Source organism: Panulirus ornatus, chromosome 9 (assembly GCF_036320965.1).
Source record: "Panulirus ornatus isolate Po-2019 chromosome 9, ASM3632096v1, whole genome shotgun sequence".
NCBI classification, from domain to species: Eukaryota; Metazoa; Arthropoda; class Malacostraca; order Decapoda; family Palinuridae; genus Panulirus; species Panulirus ornatus.
In genome coordinates this window covers 11,642,446-11,668,539 of record NC_092232.1, presented here as the reverse complement: position 1 = coordinate 11,668,539, position 26,094 = coordinate 11,642,446, and the positions used below count along the sequence as shown (strand labels likewise).

The 26,094-nt window shown below is 51.8% G+C and overlaps 1 protein-coding gene across 7 annotated transcripts in view; it reads right to left on the bottom strand.

The window, feature by feature from the left end:
* LOC139750209 (uncharacterized) overlaps nt 1-26,094 on the bottom strand; it is a 249,849-nt gene that overhangs the window by 62,914 nt on the left and 160,841 nt on the right. For all 7 annotated transcript variants that reach the window (XM_071664668.1, XM_071664666.1, XM_071664672.1 and 4 more), the window contains exon 4: nt 8,971-9,076. In XM_071664668.1, coding sequence (XP_071520769.1) covers nt 8,971-9,076 — 106 coding nt within the window. The remainder of the gene's footprint in view (nt 1-8,970; nt 9,077-26,094) is intronic.

Here is a 26,094-nt window from a genome sequence, read left to right as displayed (position 1 = left end):
GTGCAAGGTAAGTGACAGTACTAGGTGTATAATAGAAGGGTTGTACTAGGTAGGTGACAGTACTAGGTATATAACAGAAGGGTTGTACTAGGCAGGTGACAGTACTAGGTGTATAATAGAAGGGTTGTACTAGGCAGTTGACAGTACTAGGTTTATAATAGAAGGGTTGTACTAGGCAGGTGACAGTACTAGGTTTATAATAGAAGGGTTGTACAAGGTGGGTGTAGGTACTAGGCGGGTGACAGTACCAGGTGGGTGGCGGTACTAGGTGTCCAGTACAAGGATCGTACTAGTGACTGAATCCAGGGCCAAATGTCTTCTCATGTGACGTATAGTACATACGCGTTGATCCATCTCTCTGGACTTCGCCTCCTCCCCGTATCTCCCAAGAGATAGCATTATCTCCCTCACTCCCATGGGCCAGCCAGCCAGGCCAGCGAAGCGCCACCCTCCCCACCGACGGCCCCTCCACCAGAGTATCAAAGGGGCTTCACCCTCGCCTCATGGCCTGCCTTAGAGGGAGGCAAACCCTCCCTACACCTCCCATGCTCATGGGAAGCCCCAGGTAACCCGGCAGGCTGGATAAGTACCTCTGTTGTAGGCCAAGGTCGACCCTGGCGCCTCCTCCTCCTCCTCCTCCTCCCCGACGCATGACGTACTCCCTCCCTCCCTCTCTCTCTCGCACGCTCACCTTTCACTCCCTCACTCTCCCCTCCCCTTTACTCTCTCTCCCTCTCTCTCAGCGCCTAAGGGCAAACGTACTTCTGCGCCTAAAAATAGCACGTCAGTAGGGGGGATTACGACGTCATGGGGGCTTGCCCTAAGCCCTGATACACAACCACTCCTCCCCACTAACATTTCCCCCCCACCACCACACCCCCACTTTCCATTCCCTTTAAGCCCCCCCACACAGGGAGGGAGGGACGGGACGGTGGGCTGGTGTCCCCATGACTGTTCTATCTATTCTTAAACGTCTGGCTGGTGGGGTGTGGGGTGGTGTGGGGTGGTGTGGGGTGTGTGGGGTGTGGTGTGTGTGGGGTGTGGGGTGTGTTGGGTGTGGGGGGTGTGTGGGGTGTGGGGTGTGGGGTGTGTGGGGTGTGGTGGGGTGTGTGGGGTGTGGGGTGGGGTGTGTGGGGTGTGTGGGGTGTGGTGTGTGGGGGACAGGGTGTAAGTAGTGTGTCATGACATCTCGCTGTCACGGAGGGAGACGACCCCCCTCAAGTGCAATCTTGCGGTGAGCCACGGGAAGGGTCAGCCGGGGGGTCATGAGAGGTCAGCTGTGGGGGTGTGTGTGTGGGGGTCACGGGAAGTGAAGGTAGTGAAGGGGTGGACAGCGAGCGGATGCCTCATTGCTGTATGGTCGTAGGGAACGTTCGAGACACAGAGAGAGAGAGAGAGAGAGAGAGAGAGAGAGAGAGAGAGAGAGAGAGAGAGAGAGAGAGAGAGAGAGAGAGAGAGAGAGAGAGAGAGAGAGCCCCCCACGGGTGCAGAACATCCCACCCCCACACGGGGCGAATACGTTGTGGTACACGAAAGAGCCACATATGGACCCCCAACCCCACTCCCTGTGACAGACGTCATACGCTGTTTCTCCACATCCTGACCTGCGCGCCTCTCTTAACGCAGCCACGCAGCTGGCTATTTACGGGGTTAGCTTACGTCAGGCATTACGAGAGAGCTGGCTATTTATCTTGCCCTTAACACGGCTGGCTATTTATGTAACCTTGGCTATTTATAACGCGGCTTACCTCTGGCCTGGCTACCGAGTCGGCTTCAGCCCTGCCTTCATCACACCGGTGATGAACCGGCTATTTACGCGCTAATAAGCTAGCTAGATCCCGCCGGACTTACTCAATAAGTTGGCTATTTACAGCCAGACTTTCTTATTTTCACATATGTATGGCCAATGACACCCAGACTCGCCTCCTCCACAGCTAATACGTTGGCCATAGTATGTACGTCCTCCATGACTCGCATACTAGCCATTTCCAGAGGGACGCCCCTCCTCTACTCCAGTTGGTCAATTCGCCTATGTTAAGGGGGCCCTCTAGACCTGACATGACCTGCCCACCAGTATCATGACCTACTTCTTCATACGTGACCCCCCCCCCCCTATAGCACCGGTAACAAGCAGGCTATTTATAGCCCCGAACTACTCCCAACACCGCTGATGACCTGGCTATTTATAGCCAGGGCTCCCTGCTCGGGGACCCTACCCTGCCTGCCCTCCCTCCTCCTCCTCACTACCACCTCGACACCCAAACACACGGTCGCCAAGGTGAGGTAGGACGGGACACGCGCGCTCGTGGTGAACCTGTGGGACGTAATGATGAAGGGGAAGGGGTGAGGGCGTCTGGGAGCGGGGGATGGGATGGATGAAACGGGGGGGGGGGAAAGGGATGGGGGGTTGATAGAGGAAGGGGGACGATGTGAATTTGGGATGGCCACTAAGGGGAGGTGTTGAGGGAACGAGGTGACAAGGGAAAGGGGGAGAATGAGGTGGGGAGAGGGGACTACTGTGGGAGGAAGGAGTGGACCGGAGGTAGGGGGGAAAGGGGCGGGGGGGGGGAGACTGAGCGTGTGGCTGGTGCTGGTGGCGGCGGTAGGGAGGGGGAGGGACGAGGGAGGTATGGTGCAGTACGGCAGGAGTGAGGGGAGTGGGTGAGGGGAGCGGGTGAGGGGAGCGGGTGAGGAGGGGCGGGGGAGGATGTAAAGTAGGTCAGGCAATGCGTCTTGCGGACTCAGGCAACATAACGTGTGGTGCTGCGGCGTCTTCCCCCGGCTCTCTGGTGGCGTCATAACATGCCTTTGCTTCTCATTTTCTTTCCCCGCCTTTTCCTCTCAGTCTTCCCTCGTGTTTCGCTCTTCCCGTCCATGAGTTTCCTCTTTTTCTCTAATTCAATTTTCTATTTTCTAACCTTCATCATAATCGTCACTCAATGGAATGTTCAAACATCACCAACTTCTTACCCTCCAGTTTCTCCTCCTCTTCCCCTTCTTCTTTTTACCTCCTGCTGCTCTTCCTCTTTCTTATCCTTCTTTCTCCTCCTCCTCTCGTCTTCTTTCTAACACTATAGTTCCTTCTCCTCTTCTTCTTTTTACCTCCTCCTGCTCCTCCTCTTTCTTATCCCTCTTACTCCTCCTCCTTTCCTCTTCCTCCTCCTCCTCCTCCTCTCGTCTTCTTGCTACTCTCCACCTCACATACCAGGGTAACCCTCGTACTTCCTGCCCCCTCACCATACGTCTTTACCTGTGGTGGTGACCGTAAGTGGTGGTGGTGACCGTGAGTGGTGGTGGTGACCGTGAGTGGTGCTGGTGACCGTGAGTGGTGGTGGTGACCGTGAGTGGTGGTGGTGACCGTGAGTGGTGGTGGTGACCGTGAGTGGTGGTGGTGGCCGTGAGTGGTGCTGGTGACCGTGAGTGGTGCTGGTGACCGTGAGTGGTGCTGGTGGCCGTGAGTGGTGGTGGTGACCGTGAGTGATGGTGGTGACCGTGAGTGATGGTGGTGACCGTGAGTGATGGTGGTGACCGTGAGTGGTGCTGGTGGCCGTGAGTGGTGCTGGTGACCGTGAGTGGTGGTGGTGACCGTGAGTGATGGTGGTGACCGTGAGTGATGGTGGTGACCGTGAGTGGTGCTGGTGACCGTGAGTGATGGTGGTGACCGTGAGTGATGGTGGTGACCGTGAGTGATGGTGGTGACCGTGAGTGATGGTGGTGACCGTGAGTGGTGCTGGTGACCGTGAGTGGTGGTGGTGACCGTGAGTGGTGCTGGTGACCGTGAGTGGTGGTGGTGACCGTGAGTGATGGTGGTGACCGTGAGTGATGGTGGTGACCGTGAGTGGTGCTGGTGACCGTGAGTGATGGTGGTGACCGTGAGTGATGGTGGTGACCGTGAGTGGTGGTGGTGACCGTGAGTGATGGTGGTGACCGTGAGTGGTGGTGGTGACCGTGAGTGATGGTGGTGACCGTGAGTGGTGGTGGTGACCGTGAGTGATGGTGGTAACCGTGAGTGATGGTGGTGACCGTGAGTGATGGTGGTGACCGTGAGTGGTGCTGGTGACCGTGAGTGGTGGTGGTGACCGTGAGTGATGGTGGTGACCGTGAGTGGTGGTGGTGACCGTGAGTGGTGGTGGTGACCGTGAGTGATGGTGGTGACCGTGAGTGATGGTGGTGACCGTGAGTGGTGCTGGTGACCGTGAGTGGTGGTGGTGACCGTGAGTGATGGTGGTGACCGTGAGTGGTGGTGGTGACCGTGAGTGGTGGTGGTGACCGTGAGTGATGGTGGTGACCGTGAGTGGTGCTGGTGACCGTGAGTGGTGGTGGTGACCGTGAGTGATGGTGGTGACCGTGAGTGGTGGTGGTGACCGTGAGTGGTGGTGGTGACCGTGAGTGGTGGTGGTGACCGTGAGTGGTGGTGGTGACCGTGAGTGGTGCTGGTGACCGTGAGTGGTGGTGGTGACCGTGAGTGATGGTGGTGACCGTGAGTGGTGGTGGTGACCGTGAGTGGTGGTGGTGACCGTGAGTGGTGGTGGTGACCGTGAGTGGTGGTGGTGGCCGTGAGTGGTGGTGGTGACCGTGAGTGGTGCTGGTGGCCGAGTGGTGCTGGTGACCGTGAGTGGTGCTGGTGACCGTGAGTGGTGGCGGTGACCGTGAGTGGTGGTGGTGACCGTGAGTGGTGGTGGTGACCGTGAGTGGTGGTGGTGGCCGTGAGTGGTGGTGGTGACCGTGAGTGGTGCTGGTGGCCGAGTGGTGCTGGTGACCGTGAGTGGTGCTGGTGACCGTGAGTGGTGGCGGTGACCGTGAGTGGTGGTGGTGACCGTGAGTGGTGGTGGTGACCGTGAGCTTTGGTGACGTTCGTGAGCAGTGTTAACGTTCGCGAGTGAGGCGCGGTGTACCATGCGTGCGTGCACGAGGGAGGCCCGTGCGTGCCAGGTGTGTGCGTGCGGGTGGTGGCGGTGCATCACACGGTCGTGCGCAGGTTCTGGCAAGCATTTACTTCCCAGGACACGTCCGACCTCCCCCAGGAGGGGTCCACGAGCCACCGACTCCCCCTGCCTGACCCATTTCCTCCAGCGACCTGGACTGGACGCACATCTCCCGAGTACATATGCCAAGACTAACACAGCTCCAAACCTGGAAATGCTCTCCGTTACGGAGGAGTACTCCCTCCGTCATGTATCCACAGATTATGGTTGCGGGAATACGTACATACACTCACGGCTCCGTGGTATCATGTGACAGTCAGCTGTTACGCTGTGAGAAGTGGGGGACGCTGATGTAGCTCGTGGGGCTACGGAGGTAGTCCCAAGACTACCTGGTTGTTTCAGGTGTTCCATCACGCGGTACCATAACCCCCTCCTCCCTCGTTCTTCACCACTCCCCTCAACGTCTTCTCCCTCCTCCCCAACACATCCATACCCTCCAAAACCTCCTCCTCACACACGACCTTCCCTCCGTGTCATCCATACCCGAACTCACAGTCCCCCTGAACCTCACCCCTCGACCTCCTCTGTCTCCCTTCCTTCCCCCACTTCTCCCCTAGCAACAGCAGCAACCCTCCTCCCCTTGGTTGACTCCTCCTTCGTCACAAGCTGCACGTGCCTGGAATGCCCTAGCGGAGACGGCTGACTGATGACACACACACACACACACAAACACACACACACACACACACATACACACACACTCAGACACACACACACACACACACACACACACACACACACACACACGGGAGCGCCCGCCAGCCTACAGTCTATCCCTCCTCTCAGCGTTCCCCTATATAGACCTAGATCCTTGCCTGCTACATTACCCCGTCAATGGAGGAGTCACTAAAGTCCTTGGCCAACGCCTGCAACGTCATTCGAGTCAACGCGCATCCTCGACGCAGGTTCTACCATCAATACATGACTGACGCGGACGTCCAGGACGTAACAACGCCCTCAGAGGGAGAGAGAGAGAGAAAGAGAGAGAGAGAGAGAGAGAGAGAGAGAGAGAGAGAGAGAGAGAGAGAGTAGAGAGAGAGAGAGAGAGTCAGTCAGCCAGTCACCCAAGTCTCCGCACATTCTCCAGGCTACTTATGCAGATTTCCCTCCCAGGCTACACACACACACACACACACACACACACACACACACACACACACGCACACCCATTCGTTAGGACGACGAGGCATCATAACCCGCGCCACACAACACAAGAAGCCTCTCTGAGGCGTCCATATCTCCCAGCTGGCCATCTCCCCTGAGAGAGGTATTCTCAGCCCTGGCTCAAGAAGGAAATACACAGAGGAGACGATGAATAATACAAGTGTCGGTTTTATATTTAGCCTTGTGGGACGTAATCCCGGGGGTGGTATTTCTGTCCACGAGCTATACCTGGCGCGCTAAGCGCCGACACACACACACACACACACACACCACGCCACGCCACGCTCCTTACACGCACGTGTGCCGGAGGAGGAGGAGGAGGAGGGGGGGGGATTGTTTATGGGGCTGGTGTGTGGGGTGGGGGGTTATCGTGCGTGTACGACGTCACGTACGCTGCTGCTGTCATTCGCTACCTTACGTGCCATGAGCCTGTGTGAGTTTTGAAATGTGCGTGAGCACGATGTGCGTCTTGGCGGGGGTAGGAGGGACGGAGGGAGGGAGGGTGTTAAACGTGTGTGTGTGTGTGTGTGTGTGTGTGTGTGTGTGTGTGTGTGTGTGTGTGTGTGTGTGTGTGTGTGTGTGTGTGTGCGTGTGTATTTGTACTGTAAGGGGAGGGATTTCTACTCTCGTGGGGGGGCTCCCATCTCTTGGACCTTCATTACCATCATACAACTTTTTTCCAATCTTGTGCCTGTTGTCCACATTCACTACGTCCTCATTCAGCTGTTCCATCCCACCGACCAATCATGAACCTCGAAGGTACTTCCTGACATCATCTCTTGATTAACAAGTTTCCTGCTTAACCTCATCTCATGTCGTGTGGTGGCTGTAGACCTACATCTGTCGAAGAACTCTTACCTGTCTACGTCATCAAAGTGATTGAAAAACTCAAAAGATTGTGACTGAAGTCATCCCTTACTCTTCTCTCTTTCACGGTGAGCAAAGTCATATATCTAACCGTTCGATGCAATTCAGTTATCTTAAATCGGGTAACATCTTTGCCACCTCCCTCGAGACTCTCCACATTAGAGGCTTCCTAAAGTGTGGTGACTTAAAATGAATAAATAAATGAGAAGCAGATTCTAATTCTGTAGCCTTGAGATGGTGAGGAGCTTGCTCAATGTTTCCTTAGCCACATTCTCGAATGTTATGCTAATATCTGCCAGCAGACACTTTGTTTCCTGCATCCTCATCCTCTTTTATGTGGGCCCCCACTGGCGACAGGCTGGTGGTGGGGACGACGACGACGTCTCCCCTCCTCACATCATGCAGACTCCTGCAACTTTGTCTCCTGCAGGATAAGGCTCATACCGAGGCCTTCGGGCGCTGCGTCCCATCCCCACTGCTTTACATTCACTCGGGCAGAGCTTCATCAAGCCATTATGCATCGCGCCATCCTTGGGGATATGTCTGGATCTCCTTGTGAGCTGATGAGGCAACCTGCCTCGCTTTTAACTTCCCTCATTACCTTGACATCATCCGCAGGCGAGGTACAGATCATTCTGGAAAATCATGCACGCGATGAAGAGCAACACTGGTCCCCAGGATCGAACCCTGCGGCATGCCATTGGTGACATCGACAAATCGTAATAAGGCTACCCAGACGAGCGTCCTTTGTTCCTTCCCACTAATATAATCATCTGTGTCTCGAAGTAATCTCCCCTTTATTCCATCCCTGAAGATCCAACTCTCGTGACCAATCATTTATGCGGCGCAGTGTCAAATGCTTTCTGACAGTCCAGATACACAGACAATCCGTCATGGCCTTATCTTTTCACCTACAACAGATCTCACTCTCGTGAAAATCTTCGAGAGGTTCTACATACACAACCCTTTTTCCCCACCAAAAAAATCGTGCCCTTCCCCACTTTGAGGAGCTCCTCCTCAGCAGAAAGTCATCTATGTGAGCCAACAGATCAATTATCTATTCCAGTACCTTCACGACCACGCTCCCCAGGGAAACCAGCTTGTATAGTTCAGCTCCTCTCTTGGACAAGATACGACACTTCCCTTCCTTCGATTCCCCCTGGCAGCTTACCCTTCTGACGGCGAAGTCTCGAACATTTCGAACACTTCGTCGAGTGCATCTGCACACATACTCAACAAGTATGGGGAGACATTTCGTGGAACCATGAGCCTTATTAGGGTCAAGAACCTTCCTTCATCTGTCTATTTATACCTTCTCTGGATCTTCAAGTGCTTCCCAAGACCTCCTTCCCACTCCGTAACACTAGTGTTGGGGCTACAGTGTCTTCCACCGTGAAAACACAAACATCACTGAACTTGTCATCAACACGTTCCTTGCCTAACCTTACAGCCTCATTTTCTGTAAGTCTTCCCTCTGAATCTTCCAGTGTGATCAGTGTTTGTGTCCCCGTGTCTCAACCTTGAATACTTGTAGAAGCACTACCGTGTCTTTACACACACACACACACACACACACACCTAAGATAGGTACCCGTTTATTGACAAAGGTAAAAGGAAGGACTAACACCTAGGTTGTGTGTGTGTGTGTGTGTGTGCGTGTGTGTGTGTGTGTGTGTGTGTGTGTGTGTGTGTGTGTGTGCAATTCCATTCGTTGGACTGCGCGAGTACATCTGCCTCGGTACACGGTCACTGTGTTTTGAAAGCTACGTACCTCACCCCGTACATCCACCCTCACTTCATCGTCTCCCCAGAGGCATTACCTGCCACCAGTACAATAACTACCCCCCGGTAAGGAGACGTCGAGAACGCCGGCGATCGACACAGATGAACGTGGAAAAAAAAGAACGGGAACCCTGGAGCACAGGCCCTGTGGCAGGGCGACACCACCACCTACCTGTAGGAGGAGGAATGTCTCAGGCGGCCTCCTCCTCCTCCTCCTCCTTCTTCCTTGCCCTCTGACACGCCCTTGCTCTCCGGGACGACCTTGCTCTCCGGGATACCTGCAGGAGGGAGGAAGAACCAAGGTCAACACAGGTCACAGGTCATTATCAGCAGGAGGGGAGGGGATCGCTACTATGAAGAGGTCATAACCAGAGAGGAGAGTGTACAGTCGTTACGTTGTACACAAAACACAATCTGTAAAGTGATCCCAACAGACTGTCCTTTACTTAAATGTTAAGTTAAAAGTATACTTATAAATGTACTCATTTACTTAACAGTTAAAACTATACTTATAAGTGTACTCATTTACTAAACAGTTAAGTGAAAAGTATGCTTATGAATGTACTCCTTTACTTAACAGTTAAGCTAAAAGTATACTTATAAATGTACTTATTCGTAAAAGGACAATCTAAGTAAGGCTTGAGTACATGAATGACTCTATGCAATGTTTGATCACAAGTGACGCTTTCCAGATGGGGTCACCATGTGCTATCGGTCACCTGGGGATAATACTTGTGCAGCTCCGTCGCTAGTGTAGGCAAAGGTGCTCAATGGGTACATAAGATATCAGGGAGAGATGCTAAGATGATGAACACACACACACACACACACACACGTCAGTTACAACCTGTAGATATGAGCACTCACAACTTCATGACCAGGGGTCAGTTACGGGGGTGAGGGAGGATGTACCTTGGGGGGGGTGGTTGCCCCATAGAGACTGGGGTGTACAGGGGGTGCTTGGAGTGTACCGTGGGGACTGGGAGTGTACCCAAGGGAGCTGGGGTGTACCGTGAGGTCAAGACGTGCACCGGAGCTGGAGGTGCACCATAGGGCTGGGGCGTACCGTGAGGGCAAGGGGTGTACCATGAGAGCTGGGGTGTACCGTGAGGACCTGGGGGTGTACTCTGGATGGGGGGGGGGCTGAGGTATATTGTAGGGTCTGTGGGTGTACCGGAGGGGCTGGTGAGTGTACCGTGGGAGCTGGGGAGCACCGTGGGGTGGAAGACGGTGTACCGTGGGAGGTGGGTTATCATCGCGGAGGGATGAGGGTATATTGTGGGACCTGGGGTGCACTGTGAGGGGAGTGAGGATATACCATGGGGGAGGATAAGAGTGTACCATGCAGGAGGGTGGTGCGCGAGGGGCTGGGAGGTGTACCATGGTGGGGGATGGAGGGGTAGGGGGGGGAGGGGAGGCTGGTGGTGTACCATGGGGGGGGGGGGGCGGACAAAGGCGAGGCTGGTGTACCCTGAAGCTGCTGACGTAACCAGTCACGCCATTTCCCCCCCCTCACCCCACACACCCTCCCTTCCACCATCTCGGCCCGCTCGCCCACCAACTCAATTTCCTGCAGACCTTTACTTCGTCTCTCTCTCTCTCTCTCTCTCTCTCTCTCTCTCTCTCTCTCTCTCTCTCTCTCTCTCTCTCTCTCGTTCCTCACGTAACACCCCGACCTTATGAGAGCACACACGCCTTACAGTTTCACCTGTCACGCGACCTGTGAACAGCTACAGGCGCCCGTGTGAGGGCCAAACTGTAAGGAGAGATGTATTACAGTCGTGGGTGGACCGCTTGGTCCATCCTCCCACACGAGGGTGGACCGCTTGGTCCATCCTCCCACACGAGGTACACAAGTGTACGTGTGGAGTACATTATGTACATCATTATACAACACGTACCTTACAGTACTATGGTACGATACAAGATCTGCCTTACAAATTACGGTACAATACACCACGTCCCTTACTGTACCATCGTACAAGTAACATTACAGCATTAGGGTACAATGAAACACGTATCTTACTGTATCATGGTAAGGTACAACACATACATTACTGTACCGCACCATAATACATCCCTCACTGTATCATGGTACAACAGAACACGTACCACATTGGTAAGAAACCTCAGTGAAGTACTGTGTGAATCTTTCGAAATTACTAACCAATTTATCATTATCAACCTCCTCAGCTACAAATATACAACCAATTTATATAACCAATTTATCATTATGAACTTCCTCAACACTACTGATACATAATGAGCTGTACCCATTACATTGTATCGCTGTATGCAAAGGGATCTGTACCCACTGTATTTTGTCGCTATAGGGAGTCATCTGTAACCACTGTACTGCGTCACTGTGTGCAGTGTCACCTGTAACAACTGCACTGTGTCACTGCACATACACTGATCTGCAGTAACTGTACCAAGTCACTACATGTACGATGATCAGTGTAGAATATATTGTCACTGTGCGAAAAGTAATTCATACCCATTGCACGTAAAATGGTGTGTACCTTATGTACGAAGTCCCTGTATGTACGTTTAGTGATCTGAATTCACTGTACTGTCATCGTAAGCACAACAGTGAATGCACCAAGTGGACTGTCACTGCCGGGACGATGATCTGTACACAGTGTACTAAGTCACTGTATGTACAACAACGATCCAAGTCCTCTGTGCCATGTCACTGTCAGCGTGAAGGTCGATGGCCACTGTCATAATTCACTGCAAGCACGATGGTCTTGTAACTCCAACTTCCACCACCACGATGTACCGCAACTGTAGTTTGTGTACATGTCTATGCTATCGCCCGGCAAGAGCTACACAGAGAGAGAGAGAGAGAGAGAGAGAGAGAGAGAGAGAGAGAGAGAGAGAGAGAGAGAGAGAGAGAGAGAGAGAGAGAGAGCTAAGCTTTCCACACGGGTGCGAAAGCTTACATTTCTTAATGAACAGCACGGCTTCGTGGCACGACACCAGCCAGCCCCACTCCTTTCCCCCCCTGTTTCTGGTGCTCTCTTTATGGAGCCCAGAACACGTCATGTCTTCCAAAGGGTGGGAAAAAGGATGACAAAGCAGTGGTTCCCATGAGAGAGAGAGAGAGAGAGAGAGAGAGAGAGAGAGAGAGAGAGAGAGAGAGAGACGTGGGGGTGAGGGAGCCCTCGAACGCTGGGGTGTGTCTGCGTCTACGTCACCGTCTCGCCAGGAGGATCCTGTCTACTGGCTTCCCGCCAGACGTGACGTCACGGCAGACACACACGCAGCTTCCAGGAAAGCCACCCACCCACTCTCTCTCTCTCTCTCTCTCTCTCTCTCTCTCTCTCTCTCTCTCCAGAGCCTGACGGTATTAAACACAGGATGACCACTAAGGCTCCTTGGTCCTTCAAAGGCGCGTGTGTGTGTGTGTGTGTGTGTTATTAAGACTGTCTGGGTCTCTGAGCCAGCTCATTTGTGTGGCTGTCTGCCTTGCTCTTGCACACCCAATTGCGAACATGTATACATACTCACACAAGCTGATCACATACTCCCACAACCTGATCACATACTCACACAACCTGATCTCACAAAAACTGATCACATACTCACACAACCTGATCACATACACAAACAGATCACATACTCCAATAAACTGGTCACATACTCACACAAACAGATCACATACTCACACAACCTGATCACATACACAAACTGATCATATACTCACACAAACAGATCACATACTCACACAACCTGATCACATACACAAACTGATTATATACTCACACAACCTGATCACATACTCACACAACCTGATCACATACACAAACTGATTATATACTCACACAACCTGATCACATACTCCCACAACCTGATCACATACTCACACAACCTGATCACAACCTTTTAAGTGTCTAAAGCGAATCGAAGATCGTGGACAATTCTTCGTGGGCTACACACACACACACACACACACACACACACATACACACACACACTACAGAACATATAAAGGATTTAAGCCAGAGACTTGTAAAAGAAAATAAGCTAGAAAGAAATACTTCGTAGTACAAGAGCGGCGGAGGGCTGGAATACAATGACTGCGGACATGGTTAATACTGACAGCTGACTCAACTTTCGAAAGTTGTATGATTGGAAATGTTCAAGGTGATGGGAGCTCCACGAGTGTGACACTCCCCTCCCCGTATAGCACGTGATTATACATATATATATATATATATATATATATATATATATATATATATATATATATATATATATATATATATATATATATTGCAGGAGGTCTCAGTGGTGCACGTGATCTAGTATGTGCATAAAAATAAAAAAACAGGGAAATGAAAGACGATGAGTTCCTAAGTGCACTTTCATGTGATGAACCTTGTATCTTTCCTGATGCTGTGATCATTACACAAAAGTGCACTTGGGAACTTATCGTCTTTCACTTGCCCGTGTTATATATATATATATACATATACATACATATATATATTTTTTTTTTTTTTTTTTATACTTTGTCGCTGTCTCCCGCGTTTGCGAGGTAGCGCAAGGAAACAGACGAAAGAAATGGCCCCCCCCCCCATACACACGTACATACACCCGTCCACACACGCAAATATACATACCTACACAGCTTTCCATGGTTTACCCCAGACGCTTCACATGCCTTGATTCAGTCCACTGACAGCACGTCAACCCCTGTATACCACATCGCTCCAATTCACTCTATTCCTTGCCCTCCTTTCACCCTCCTGCATGTTCAGGCCCCGATCACACAAAATCTATATATATATATATATATATATATATATATATATATATATATATATATATATATATATAGATATAGATAGATAGATAGATAGATAGATGGATAGGTAGATAGATATATGGATAGATAGATAGATAGATAGATAGACAAATATATCCCTATGATAGTGTCAACCAATCTCCACACTCACTCTTCTCTCTCTCTCCACCCCCTCAACGCCCCCGACCACATCTCCCTCCTCTCCCTGACCTGATTCATTCACCATCTTCCTCCCTCCCTCCCCAGCCCCACCTAAAGGGAGCCACCAGACATGATGGAGCTCACACACCCTCCCTCCTTCCCTCCCTCCCTCAGTGAGTCATCCTGGGTTCGTCCGTCCGCCCGCCCGCCGCCACCTCACTCCTGACGAAATCTTTTACTACACTCCCACGGGTGGGTGTGACGCGCCACGAGAGAGAGAGAGAGAGAGAGAGAGAGAGAGAGAGAGAGAGAGAGAGAGAGAGACACTCTAATGTATCACTTAAAAAGAATATATATATATATATATATATATATTATCCCTGGGGATAGGGGATTAAGAATACATCCCACGTATTCCCTGCGTGTCGTAGAAGGCGACTAAAAGGGGAGGGAGCGGGGGGCTGGAAATCCTCCCCTCTCTCTTTTTTTTTTTTTAATTTTCCAAAAGAAGGAACAGAGGGGGCCAGGTGAGGATATTCCAAAAAAAGGCCCAGTCCTCTGTTCTTAACGCTACCTCGCTATCGCGGGAAATGGCGAATAGTATGAAAAAAAAAAAAAAAAAAAAAAAAAAAAAAATATATATATATATATATATATATATATATATATATATATATATATATATATATTTATATCAAATTGAGAACCCAGCTTGATACTTCTGTTATCTGTCTTTGATTGTTGAAGACAATCCCTATATTAGCTTTACTGATGTACAAACGTGTAGTGATATGCAAATGTGGAGTGATGTGCAGATGTGCTGTGATATGCAAATGTGAAGTGACATGCAAATGTGGAGTGATATGCAGATTTGGAGATATGAAAAATGTGGAGTGATATGCTAATGTGGAGTGACATGCAAATGTGGAGTGATATGCAGATGTGGAGTGATGTACAAATGTGGGGTGATGTGCAAATGTGGAGTGATGTGCAGATGTGGAGTGATGTGCAAATGTGGAGTGATGTGCAGATGTGAAGTGATATGCAGATGTGGAATGACATGCAAATGTGGAGTTATGGTCTAAAACGCAAAATCATACACAAGAAGCCGTCTTATAAGTGTTGGTCTCCAACAGTAGTGGCGGTGGTAGTGGCCTCCAGCCTCCAGCAGTAGTGGTGGTGTTGGTGGTGGTAGTGGCCTCCAACAACAGTGGTGGTGGTCTCCAGCAGTATAGTGGTGGTGGAAGTGGCCATCATCAGTACTCTGCTGGTGGTAGTGGCCTCCAGCAATACTGTGGTAGTGGCAGTGGTCTCCAGCAGTGCTGTGGTGGGGGTGTTCATGGCCTCCAGTAGTACTGTGGTGGGCGTGGTGGCCTCCCATCAATACTGTCGTAGTTGTGGTGGGGGTGGTGGCCTCCAGTAATAGTGGTGGTGGTGAGGGGTGGCCTCCAGCAGTAGTGGTGGTGGTGGTGGTGGTGAAGGGTAGCCTCCAGCAGCAGTAGTGGTGGTGGTGGTGAGGGGCGGCCTCCAGCAGCAGTAGTGGTGGTGGTGGTGGTGGTGGTGAGGGGCGGCCTCCAGCAGTAGTGGTGGTGGTGGTGGTGGTGAAGGGTAGCCTCCAGCAGCAGTAGTGGTGGTGGTGGTGAGGGGCGGCCTCCAGCAGTAGTGGTGGTGGTGGTGGTGGTGGTGGTGAGGGGCGGCCTCCAGCAGCAGTAGTGGTGGTGGTGGTGGTGAGGGGCGGCCTCCAGCAGCAGTGGTGGTGGTGGTGGTGAGGGGCGGCCTCCAGCAGTAGTGGTGGTGGTGGTGGTGAGGGGCGGCCTCCAGCAGTAGTGGTGGTGGTGGTGGTGAGGGGCGGCCTCCAGCAGTAGTGGTGGTGGTGGTGAGGGGCGGCCTCCAGCAACACAGCAGTGTTGGCCTCCTGAAGTATTCAGAGGACGCTGAGAGCTTGGAGGGAGACAGCCACGCTCTCTCTCTCTCTCTCTCTCTCTCTCTCTCTCTCTCTCTCTCTCTCTCTCTCTCTCTCTCAATTATTCAGAGCCTCATTATGGTCGAGAAGGTCGTAGGTCAGGGCACAGTGTCGGCTGTGGTCCTGATGACCCAACTACCTTGGCCAGGTCAGGTCAGAGGTCGCGGCAGTCTTTGTGGGGATGGTGGTGGTGGGTCAGGTCAGGTCAGAGGTCACGGCAGGCTTGGCTGTGGTGGGAGTGGTAGCGGCAACTCATATACGTCCACATAATGCCCTCCAACAGCAAGGATTCGAACCCCTCTACCATTTCCGTCGTGGCTGGGAAAGCTACACTGCGCGACGCACGTGTTCCCCACACCTCCACGTGTGGCAGTGCAGTAATGTGGGAGAACCGTTGGCAACTGGGTAATGTGAGGCTGAAGGGCAGTGACCAATCGAGACGGCCGCTGCTCGCAGGCGTGAGCCGAAGGGTATTCGATAATTACTAGTGATCGAATAGTCATTTCTCTTTACGCGCAGCATAGCCTTGTGATTATGCGCCCAGCTGCTTAACAAATGGTAAGGGGGAGGAGGGGGTTCGAATCCTTGCTACAGGAGGGCGTTGTGTTCTATTAATGTGAAGGCCTTGTTGAGGGGAGTGGGGAGAATGTTGTGGAGGAGTGCACCTGTGGGTTACTGGTCTCCTTGCTCGCCTGCTGCACCTCTTCCTTGACACCTAGACTCTTGCTTTCTCTCGCAGGCACGCCTTTGGTGCAGCCCGTCCCAAAGCAAGGGGACCGCCCTACCTCCTTCCTGTAGTTACCCATTTGCTCTCACTCCTGCTATCTCCAAAGTCTCTGTAGCTCTCCTTAACTCTCACTTTCTCTGGCGGAAACCGTTTCCATTCCTCTCTGATCTATCCGCATTTGGAGTGCAGAGCTACAGGTGATCTTCTACCCTCCGTGAGTCACCTCTGGTCCTCGTCTCTCATGTCGTGGCCGTCAACATCTCCAAGGGCGTGGCATAAGTCTTTCCTTTATAGACTCCATTCCTTTGGTTTTTCCGCTCCTCTCTGTTCCTTAAGGCAGAGCGAGCTCTGGCCGTTCCACTGCAGTGGCTGTTGATGGACCGAGGCCGTCCGTCATCCCAACCAACCAAGAGCGGTGGCGATCTTCAGGGTTCTGCCTCATCGCCTTCTCCCTCTCTTCCTGGTGAGGTCGCATGACGTGTCGGTGGTAGGGACAATTTTCCAGCGGACTCTCTCGAAAACGTACGTTCCTTCCAGTCAGTCTTAAGACTGAATGAACTTCCCATCTCATTCACACTCGACCATGTGTGAGAAGTGTGTGTGTGTTCCCCGCCTCCTCCTGCGCCACCAATCTGTTTTCCTCCTTCACTGCTATCGCCGTACGCCTCTTCCTGGATCACTGAAATTCTTTGGAAGAATCATACAACATCAACACCACTATGTATCATATTTTCCTTTTCCTTTTTTCTTTTTTTCCCACAGTTCCTCTTCCCATTCTGTACTGTCTGAGTGGCCATCCCTCCTCTATAGCTTGGAACTTAGGGACATGTATGAAGATGAACATTCGTCTCCCTCTCTCTCCATTCCCTCATCATCATGTACCACTCCCTCCCTCCCTCCCTCTCTCTCTCTCTCTCTCTCTCTCTCTCTCTCTCTCTCTCTCTCTCTCTCTCTCTCCTTCCTCTAACCTTCACTCTCCATCCATGCCATCATGCACCTCCCTCCGGCCTGGCCAGACGACATCTCTCTACGACAGTTCACCTGTATTGCCACACCGCCAACCATATCAGGGACGTTTTTCCTCTACTACGGACTCTTCAGTTGAGGCGTTTCGCCACTTACCACCACTGCAGCCACATCTGGTATGCATTATCTTGCCTCTCACGCTCCCATCACCCACCGTACCTGGCCTGTCCTCTGTGTGTGTGTGTGTGTGTGTGTGTGTGTGTGTGTGTGTGTGTGTGTGTGTGTGTGTGTGTTTCCATTCATCTCTCCTGCTGTAGTGCGGGAGGACACCGTCGCCACCATCCACAGCAGGAGGCGTGGCGCTGCAGCATTCCCTCCCTTCCCTCCCCTCCTCTACCCTAGACACACACACACACACACACACACACACACTCACTCAGCCCCCCCTCCCCCTCCTGCCTGGGGTTTCCCCTCCCCTCCAAAGACCAGACTCCGCTTTTATCTCACTCATCTTGTGTGTTTAATAGCTGCTGCTGCCGGGCTGTGCCATTCATCCTGCGTCTCGTCTGCTGCCAGCGCGGTTCTGCTGCCTCTTGCACGCATGGTCTGTTGCACGTTCTACACGCGATCTCTCGCAAACGTAGTCTGTTGCACACGCATTTCTGCTGCACACAGCGCTTGAACACATGGCTGTTGCACACACATGTTGTCTGCTGCGCATATGGCCACGGCATACATGAACTGTCCCGCACACGGCTATGGGTGACACTGTCTGCTGCGCACAAGCGTCTGTGCCGCACATGGCTATGGCCCAGTCCACCTCAAAAACCTACGGTTCAATTCCGGCGGGGAACTTTGGTCGCCCCTTCCCCTTGCCCCTTGGGGCCGATGGTGGGGAGGAGAAGGGATGGGGTGGGGTGGAAGGTGAGAGGAGTGATGCCCCAGACGGGCCCTCCTGACGGGGGAGGAACCTGGTCATCAATATGGAGGGAGAACGTCCCTGTACTTTATGGGTTCCATCCACGAGGGTCGACTGTGGGTACACACTCACACTCCTTTGTGAGAGTTGCTGAGGCCGCCTGTGGTTGTGGAGTGGTGCTGGAGGTAGGTGTGGGGTATGTAAGGGTTGAGGGTGGTGGTGTTGGTGGTGTGGGGGCTATGTAAGGGTTGTGGAGTGGTGGTGTGGAGTGTGGCCGGCTATGTAAGGATTGCTGAGTGGTGGTTTGGTTTATGTAAGGGTTGTGGAGTGGTATGGTGTGGGCTATGTAAGGGTTGTGGAGTGGTGGTGGTGGTGTGGGCTATGTAAGGGTTGAGGAGTGGTGGTGTTGGTGGTGTGGGCTATGTAAGGGTTGTGGAGTGGTGGTGGCGTGGTGGTGGAAGCTATGTAAGGGTTGTGGAGTGCTTGTGGAGGGTATTGTACAGATTGTGGGGTGGTGGTGGAGGCTATGTAACCCCTTCTGTCTCTCCCACCCCGCCTCACGTGCGTCATAATCCACCCCACACAGCATCAGACACACTTCCAGGCATCGGTCATCTCGGATGGGGACTCGCGTATCTTCACCTGCCATCTTGTACGTACCATGCCAGGTACAACACTCACCACCCACTCACCCCAGCCACTCACCCACCCTAGGGTTATCACCCTCAGTTATAAGACGTCACTCCTGTCCTCCACTCGCTGCTGTGCACGTGAGAGATCATGCAGCAGCATCTCTCTCTCTCTCTCTCTCTCTCTCTCTCGGATGTCTTCCTAGATCTCCAGTTCTTCTGTTATCGATAGTTCTCAAGTCTTTTGACGTTTTTCTTTGTTCTCTTTTTTCTTACCCCCTCCCCCCCTTTTTTTTTGGGGGGGGGGGCTTTGTGGAGTCGCTGCTGTCATACACTCACTCCCTCATGACGTGTGTGTGTGTGTGTGTGTGTGTGTGTGAGAGAGAGAGAGAGAGAGAGAGAGAGAGAGAGAGAGAGAGAGAGAGAGAGAGAGAGAGAGAGAGAGAGAGAGAGAGAGAGAGAGAGTGAGTACGAGCGGAGAGTCATGCATCCATAATAACAAGCACACACGCACAATGCGTTGTATGCGCCCGGTCATGAATGATGCGCCTCGAAAGTGCATTTCCGTGCGTGTGCCAGACACGCCCGCCCGTGCATTCGTCACGGGTGAGGGCGTGTGCACGATCGCGTCCACTTGACGTGCACTGACCCGTGAAGGCCAAGACTTGTTACAGTCCTTCCTCTCGTACACCACCAATACCTCACACAAGCCGTTAGCCTCACAAGTGATGTAAGGCTTGTGGGAAACAGTGTGTGTGTGTGTGTGTGTGTGTGTGTGTGTGTGTGTGTGTGTGTGTGTGTGTGTGTGTGTGTGTGAGAGAGAGAGAGAGAGAGAGAGAGAGAGAGAGAGAGAGAGAGAGAGAGAGAGAGAGAGAGAGAGAGAGAGAGAGAGAGACGTGTGGTGACAAAATGTCGATGCACAACTGTGTTACCCAATTCAAGGCTAAGCAAAGGCCTCTCTCTCTAAGTAGGCAAATATGAGGCATCAACTCCCACACCCCTTACCTCACCTCCCACACACACACACACACACACACACACACACAGACACACACACACAGACACACACACACACACACATACAGACACACACACACACACACACACACACACACACACACACAGACACACACACACACACACACAGACACAGACACAGACACACACACACACACACAGACACACACACACACACACACACACAGACACACACACACACAGACACACACAGACACACACACACACACACACACACACACACACAGACACACAGACACACACACACACACACACAGACACACACACACACACACACACACAGACACACACACACACACACACACACACACACACACACACAAACTGCCCAGGAAGAAAAGCAGAGTCACGCTTGGCTGACGAATTTCATCAATTCTATCATTTCTTTTTTTTTTTATGTCGAAATTTTACCTTAATCTGTGACACAACAGTGTGTAACGGGTGATGTAGCACTGCGTCACGGATGACACAACACTGCGTAACGGGTGATGTAACACTAGGTAACGGGTGATGTAACACTAGGTAACGGGTGAAGTAACACTAGGTAACGGGTGACATATCAATGTACAGTTGTATCTTTACAGTTATGACAACACACGGTAAAACATGACTGGAATGAAACATAACATACCTGTCTACATATATGAAACATAACATACCTGTCTACATATACAAAACATAACACAACTCTCTACATATATGAAACGTAACATACCTGTCTACATATATGAAACATAACATACCTGTGTACATATATGAAACATAACATACCTATCTACATATACGAAACATGACATACCTGTCTACATATACGAAACATGACATACCTGTCTACATATATGAAACATGACATACCTGTCTACATATATGAAACATAACATACCTGTGTACATATATGAAACATAACATACCTATCTACATATACGAAACATAACATACCTATCTACATATACGAAACATGACATACCTGTCTACATATATGAAACATGACATACCTGTCTACATATATGAAACATAACATACCTGTCTACATATATGAAACAACATACCTGTCTACATATATGAAACATAACATATCTGTCTACATATATGAAACATAACATACCTGTCTACATATATGAAACGTAACATACCTGTCTACATATATGAAACAACATACCTGTCTACATATATGAAACATAACATACCTGTCTACATATACAAAACATAACACAACTCTCTATATATACAAAATGCAACATACCTGTCTACATATACAAAACGTAACATACCTGTCTACATATACAAAACATAACTGTCTACATATCCGAAAAATATATTAATCTCGTGTAACATGGATGATTTCAATTTTTATTTTAGAAATGTAAATGGCGTATTATCGAAGTCATGAGGTGGTAGAGGGGGCCATAAAGTTGTTCATACAACATGGGGAAAACTAAAGATGTCATACAACAGTCTACGGACACAGACGGCCGGGTTACACTATGACGCGCTCGCCCTCTCTGTGTCACCCAGCCAGTCAGCCACAACAGCATTTCTTTAACCCCAGTTTCTAGCCAGCCATGATTAATTTCATCCCATATATCACGATCATAAATGCCAGGTGATGTTATAGTCTCGCTAAAACTGTGATTCACGTTTGCCTGGATGTGTGGGGGGGGTGTGAGGTGAGACGTAGAGAGGATGTATGACCCCCTCCCCCTGAGCTGCGCGTCTGGCGGGGGGGTGGAAGACGAAGGAGGGGAGTGTGTGGAAACAGACAGACATTCGGACATCCACCAGATTAAAGCCGCTGCCTCCATCGCCGCCGAACCCATGACGTCATGGTTTCCATGGCAACCAGCTCGCGACCCGCTCCTAGGACAAGATTAATAACGGACGTATTTCACCTTTAAATCTCTATTTCACTCTCGTTTCTCTTATCACTACTAAGTACCGATACTCGCGGCGATCACAGGCACTATTCGTACCACTACTAAGATAATAGGAAAAGAAATAATGAGAAAAAGAGATATTTTGAGTGGAGGTATGTGGCATGTAATTTAAAGTAGAGGTGCTGTCCCACTTGATGCCGTCTTGTCCGTGTTCGATTCCGTGCGCGAGGCGGCCTACGGAGGGGAGACTAGCCTCCGTGTTGCGTCAGGTCGGTGAGAGGCGACGCATTTCATTTTGGTCGGGTAACAAGAGCCATCGCTGAGTGACGCCTCAGCGGGCGAGGGAGGAGGGGGGGGGAGGGTTATATGATGTGACGCCTGGAATTGCGTGACGCAGCCGAGGTCAGCCGGGAAACACATCGGGACAATGTGAGTGGAGGGTGGAGTTTTAGGGGCGGGGGGAGGGGAGAAGAGGGAGGGGTTTATCAGGGGGGCCTGAGAGGAACTGTGTGGAGAGAGAGAGAGAGAGAGAGAGAGAGAGAGAGAGAGAGAGAGAGAGAGAGAGAGAGAGAGAGAGAGAGAGAGAAAGGGGGTGGGTAGGTGTGGGGGGATGAGAGTCACGTGAGAGGTGGCGGGTGGGGGGGTGTGTGAGGGGAAGAGCCACCATAACCCCTCACTCCATCAATACATTGATGACCCCCACAGAGGTAGGTGGGCTACCATCTTCCCATTTTCTGTTCATCTTGCTCGTGTACTATATTTCTTTTTATTCAGTCCAGACATTTTATAACTAAAGCTATATTTCTATGGCTACTGGCGCACATATCTCTTTAAACTATTCCCTGTAATCATATTCTTTTTTATGTAGAAAAATTACCTTTTATATATATAAAATCATACTTGATCGCCGTTTACCGCGTGAGTGAGGTAGCGCCTACAAAACGGAACCGATTTCTGAGCATAGTTATGACGTAGGATAAGAATGTCAGTCACCTTGAGCAGGAGGGGTTCGAACCTTTAGAATGACAGGTACGACCCTTGAGCAGGAGGGGTTCGAACCTTTATAAGGACAGATACGACCCTTGAGCAGGGGGGGTTCGAAACTTTACAAGGACATGTACGACCCTTGAGCAGGGGGGGGGGGGTTCGAACCTTTACAAGGACAGGTACGACCCTTGAGCAGGGGGGGTTCGAACCTTTACAAGGACAGGTACGACCCTTGAGCAGGGGGGGTTCGAACCTTTACAAGGACAGGTACGACCCTTGAGCAGGGGGGGTTCGAACCTTTACAAGGACAGGTACGACCCTTGAGCAGGAGGGGTTCGAACCTTTACAAGGACAGGTACGACCCTTGAGCAGGGGGGTTTCGAACCTTTATAAGGACAGGTAAAGGACAGGAACGACCCTTGAGCAGGACGGGTACGACCCTTGAGCAGGACAGGTACGACCCTTGAGCAGCACAGGTACGACCCTTGAGGTATGACGACCCATAACCGTAGCATTGTTGCCATGCGTGGCAGCCCCGTGCTCAAGCTTCGAACCCTGTGTTCGAGCGATGTGAACCCTGCCTGGGGGGGGGGGGGCGCGAGCGATGCGTATAGCATTATATGTCCCCCTGGCGGCAGCACATGAACCCTACCACCTCTCCTGCCACGTGAATATGACATCAACAAACTATACAATAGGATAAAGAAAAAAAAAGAAAGAAAAATACGTTGTAGAAATAACAGAAGTGTTTCGTACACTTCGAAGCGTTACCGTTCGTTCGAAGTCGTAGACTTAAAAACGAATCTCTGACTCATTCCACTTCACTCTCCAGTTCGCAAAATGAATCATAATAATGGCTCACGTTAACTCGAAGAGTTATTTCCTCGTTATTCACCTGTTTCATCAGTGCATAAAGTTGTTTATTCACACAAATGGTTATAGACAGGTGTGTGTGTGTGTGTGTGTGTGTGTGTGTGGGAAAGGGGGGGGGGGGGAAGGTCTATAAACCCCTGAATAATAACAGAACCCACGTGATGGCAACATTCACTTCCTTCCTTTTTTTTTTAGCAGTGTGATGTCATGAATAAGACTATGACGTCAGAGTCTGAGTGGCACAAAACTCAAGACGGCGACGGACGTCACGTCACGGTCTGAGTGTGGCAACACCGACTGTGACGTCACGGTCTGTGTGGCGGGCAGACCACGGGCTCAGAGGACACGGTCTGTGTCGCAGCCGAGGACTGGCGTCCCCGGTCGGCGTGGCAGCAAAACGACCGTGACGTCACGGTCAGTCTGGCAGCAAAAAGACCGTGACGTCACGGTCTGTCCGGCAGCACTGCAGCTGTCGGGTTTCACTCCTTTGTCCCAGGTGGGTGTCTTGCGCTCCCTCGGCCTGAGCCATACGTGGGTTGGAGCCGCTCGGTCTACCACAGTCTCGTCACCACACACCTCACACGAGAGAGAGAGAGAGAGAGAGAGAGAGAGAGAGAGAGAGAGAGAGAGAGAGAGAGAGAGAGAGAGAGAGAGAACTTTTATCCACGGTGGTACACTGTGTGTACCCCTCCCCTGCTACAATGTGTATACCCCTTTCCTTGCTACACTGTGTGCACCCCTCCCCTGCTACACTATGTGTACCCCTTCCCTGCTACACTGTGTGTACCCCTCCCCTGCTACACTGTGTGTACCCCTTCCTTGCTACACTGTGTGCACCCCCTCCCCTGCTACACTGTGTGTACCCCTCCCCTGCTACACTGTGTGTACCCCCTCCCCTGCTACACTGTGTGTACCCCCCCCCCTGCTACACTGTGTGTACCCCCTCCCCTGCTACACTGTGTGCACCCCTCCCCTGCTACACTGTGTGTACCCCCTCCCCTGCTACACTGTGTGTACCCCTCCCCTGCTACACTGTGTTTACCCCTCCCCTGCTACACTGTGTGTACCCCTTCCCTGCTACACTATGTGTACCCCTTCCCTGCTACACTGTGTGTACCCCTCCCCTGCTACACTATGTGTACCCCTTCCCTGCTACACTGTGTGTACCCCTCCCCTGCTACACTGTGTGTACCCCTCCCCTGCTACACTGTGTGTACCCCTTCCCTGCTACAGTGTGTACCCCTCCCCTGCTACACTGTGTGTACCCCTCCCCTGCTACACTGTGTTTACCCCTCCCCTGCTACACTGTGTGTACCCCTTCCCTGCTACACTATGTGTACCCCTTCCCTGCTACACTGTGTGTACCCCTCCCCTGCTACACTATGTGTACCCCTTCCCTGCTACACTGTGTGTACCCCTCCCCTACTACACTGTGTGTACCCCTCCCCTGCTACACTGTGTGTACCCCTCCCCTGCTACACTGTGTGTACCCCTTCCCTGCTACAGTGTGTACCCCTCCCCTGCTACACTGTGTGTACCCCTTCCCTGCTACACTATGTGTACCCCTTCCCTGCTACACTGTGTGTACCCCTCCCCTGCTACACTGTGTGTACCCCTTCCCTGCTACAGTGTGTACCCCTCCCCTGCTACACTGTGTGTACCCCTCCCCTGCTACACTGTGTGCACCCCTCCCCTGCTACACTGTGTGTACCCCCTCCCCTGCTACACTGTGTGTACCCCTCCCCTGCTACACTGTGTGTACCCCTCCCCTGCTACACTGTGTGTACCCCTCCCATACTACACTGTGTGCACCCCTCCCCTGCTACACTGTGTGCACTCCTCCCATACTACACTGTGTGCACCCCTCCCCTGCTACACTGTGTGCACTCCTCCCATACTACACTGTGTGTACCCCTCCCCTGCTACACTGTGTGTACCCCTCCCCTGCTACACTGTGTGCACCCCTCCCCTGCTACACTGTGTGCACTCCTCCCATACTACACTGTGTGTACCCCTCCCCTGCTACACTGTGTGCACCCCTCCCCTGCTACACTGTGTGCACTCCTCCCATACTACACTGTGTGTACCCCTCCCCTGCTACACTGTGTGTACCCCTCCCCTGCTACACTGTGTGTACCCCTCCCCTGCTACACTGTGTGTACCCCTCCCCTGCTACACTGTGTGTACCCCCTCCCCTGCTACACTGTGTGCACCCCTCCCCTGCTACACTGTGTGCTACCCCTCCCATACTACACTGTGTGTACCCCTCCCCTGCTACACTGTGTGCACCCCTCCCCTGCTACACTGTGTGCACTCCTCCCATACTACACTGTGTGTACCCCTCCCCTGCTACACTGTGTGTACCC